Consider the following 2,500-nt stretch of genomic DNA (forward strand, 5'->3'; position numbering starts at 1 on the left):
CACGTGTGCACACTCCTAACATACAGGAATGGTTTAATATTGCAGCACAAGACAAATCCCAGTTTTAACACACACTCTGTACACACACACACACACACACACCCACACACACACACACACACACACACACACACAGCTGAAGACTCTGACACGCACATATAGGCTAAACCAACAGGCTGTGACTCCTTGCTTGTTGGTGAATTGAGTATGGCGGTAGTCTCCATATGTAAGGCTTTCTCCCTGTGCTGTGCGAGCGGTGGGCAATGGAGCAGAGAGGATCCAATATAGATCACTCCGCTAAAGAGGCCTGGCCCAGGCAATCAGCAGACAGATATACACCCGATATGAATTAGATCCTCTTCCCGTGCGTGTGTGTGTGTGTGTGTGCGCGCGCGCGTGCGTGCGTGCGTGTGTGTGTGTGTATTGAAAAAGATACAAAAATGTGTCAGCTTTGGCTGCACTGCAGGGCCGTATATTTACACACAAGCATGCACACGTGTACACACCCTGATGCTTCTGGCTTCTGTTTCTACATAGCCTTTAGCAATACAACTTGGCATAGATCAGTTTCTTAAGAGTCTCCTGTAGTAAAGCTAAGTAAGTTACAACGGTAACAACTGCTATGCCACACACACACACACACCATACATCCAACGGCACTGGAAGCTTCACACCCGCTTAAAACACACACCTTCCTGAAGCGCTTCAGTCTCAGAGCACATCCAGCGTGCGCACACACACACACACACACACACACACCAGAAGGAGAGGAGCAAAGAGCCAACACCTACCTTCTTCAGCCTGCCGTTGCGCGTGCCAGCGAAGGCCACAGTGTTGCCGCGGTAATCGTAGGCGGCCACAGAGGTCATGCCATCGTCCTTGTCCAGGAAGAGAGGGATGCCCTCGATGGTGCTGGTGCCACCCAGGGGCTGGTTGAAGTCCTGGCCACAGAAGTTATCATCAATCTGCAGGGGCTGTGGGACAACAGAGAGGAGAGACAATACAGGCGGTTAGAAATCTCACAAAGACTTTTTGTGTTTTGTTTTGTGAGTGTGTGTGTGTGTGTGTGTGTGTGTGTGTGTGTGACAGATGATGGGGAAAAAGGGAGAAATCAAACTAGATAAGAGTGAGTGAGAGAGTGAATCCAAGATACAACAGCGTAACCTAAAGACCCGACCACTAGCCCACCAACAGAACAATCAGAGGGGTAGGAAAGGATTGAGTTCTGACACCACCAGTCACCAGTCACATGTCAATGAGCAGCACAAAGATGGCAATGAATGAGGCCTGTCCTCAACCCGCAACCCAGCCAACTCAGTGCAGGGCAATCTGGCTGCCAGAGAGCCAATGAGAACAAGCAGAGCTCTGCTTCACTCAGCTGAGCTCTCTGCTGCACTCATTTATTGATCCCATTCACCAAAGGTCAATGAAATTAAGCGTTTTTTTTCCTGCCTTTACAATTTAAGACCGCACTTGCCGATGTTGGCAAGAAAGAAGCAGCGGCCCACTTGTTTAACGTGGACAGTGAGACGACTGTGGGCTCAGAGCTGCTTTAGAGCGAAGAGCAAACAGAGACAATCACACACACGGCCTCCGTGTTTCGGTCTGTGTTGCTTTTTCTCCAGGGCGATGATGAACACAAGCAACACAGCATTACAATGAGCCTGGATCTATCAGCCGCGTGTCAAAAAAGGTGTGTGAGTATGTACGTGTGTGTGTGTGTGTGTGTGTGTGTGTGTGTGTGTGTAACACAGCACTGCTTGCTTTGCCGCGACTTTTAAGAGCTGATGACGAGCCGAGAGCAGCTCCTTCCCAGCCTACACAGAACCAAGCCGAGTCGAGCAGAACCGTGCTGAGCAGAACCCAGCCAAGCAGAACGGAACCGAGCCAGGAGCTAAGCACGGACTGCCACTCGTATGCCACAACACCTGAGGCTCAGCCCGGCCCGCCAGCTAGCAGCGGCGGCAGCCAACCCAACCCTGGCAGCGCCCCGCAGGCACTGCATGGCAGCCCGTGCCTAGCTGAACTCACCATCGGGAGCTGCTTCAACAGACAGCAATGGTCCTATGAACGTGAGCAATACAGGTTCAGGAGGCAACAATGGGAATTCAGTTTAGGATTAAATCACAATCCCTGCTAAATCTCTCGCTCGCAGTCAACGCCACGGTGACCAGATTCGGTTCATATCAAGGCGATGAAATTCACATTTTATGCCTTTCTGTCCAATTTTTATACCACTTTACACTTTACACATTTACATATTCAAATGCCTTGGTTATGTAAATGGGTCATTGTGTTTGGCTAGTGACAGGGCGCTGTTGAGCAATCATGCTGATGGAGGGGTTTCTCTCAGGCCCAGTCACACTCCAGCTTCTCCTGCTTGCATTCAGAGAAAGAGGAACTGGTTCGAGGGCGGCTCAACCGCAACATTCCACCCTGTCCCAAGTGGTTGCCCAGGGTGACCACTTTAAGTCGCGGGCGATGACGCACTGACCCCCGT

General features: G+C 50.8%; 1 protein-coding gene across 1 annotated transcript in view; it reads right to left on the reverse strand.

Annotated features, from left to right (window-relative positions):
* The window catches only part of plxna1b (plexin A1b), a gene marked incomplete at its 5' end in the record, with an annotated part of 148,814 nt that overhangs the window by 135,329 nt on the left and 10,985 nt on the right, over positions 1-2,500 (reverse strand). The window contains 1 exon segment of the mRNA XM_080846775.1: positions 792-974. Coding sequence (XP_080702901.1) covers positions 792-974 — 183 coding nt within the window.

The sequence above is a fragment of the Sprattus sprattus genome (assembly GCF_963457725.1).
Source record: "Sprattus sprattus genome assembly, chromosome: 10".
Taxonomy (NCBI): Eukaryota; Metazoa; Chordata; class Actinopteri; order Clupeiformes; family Clupeidae; genus Sprattus; species Sprattus sprattus.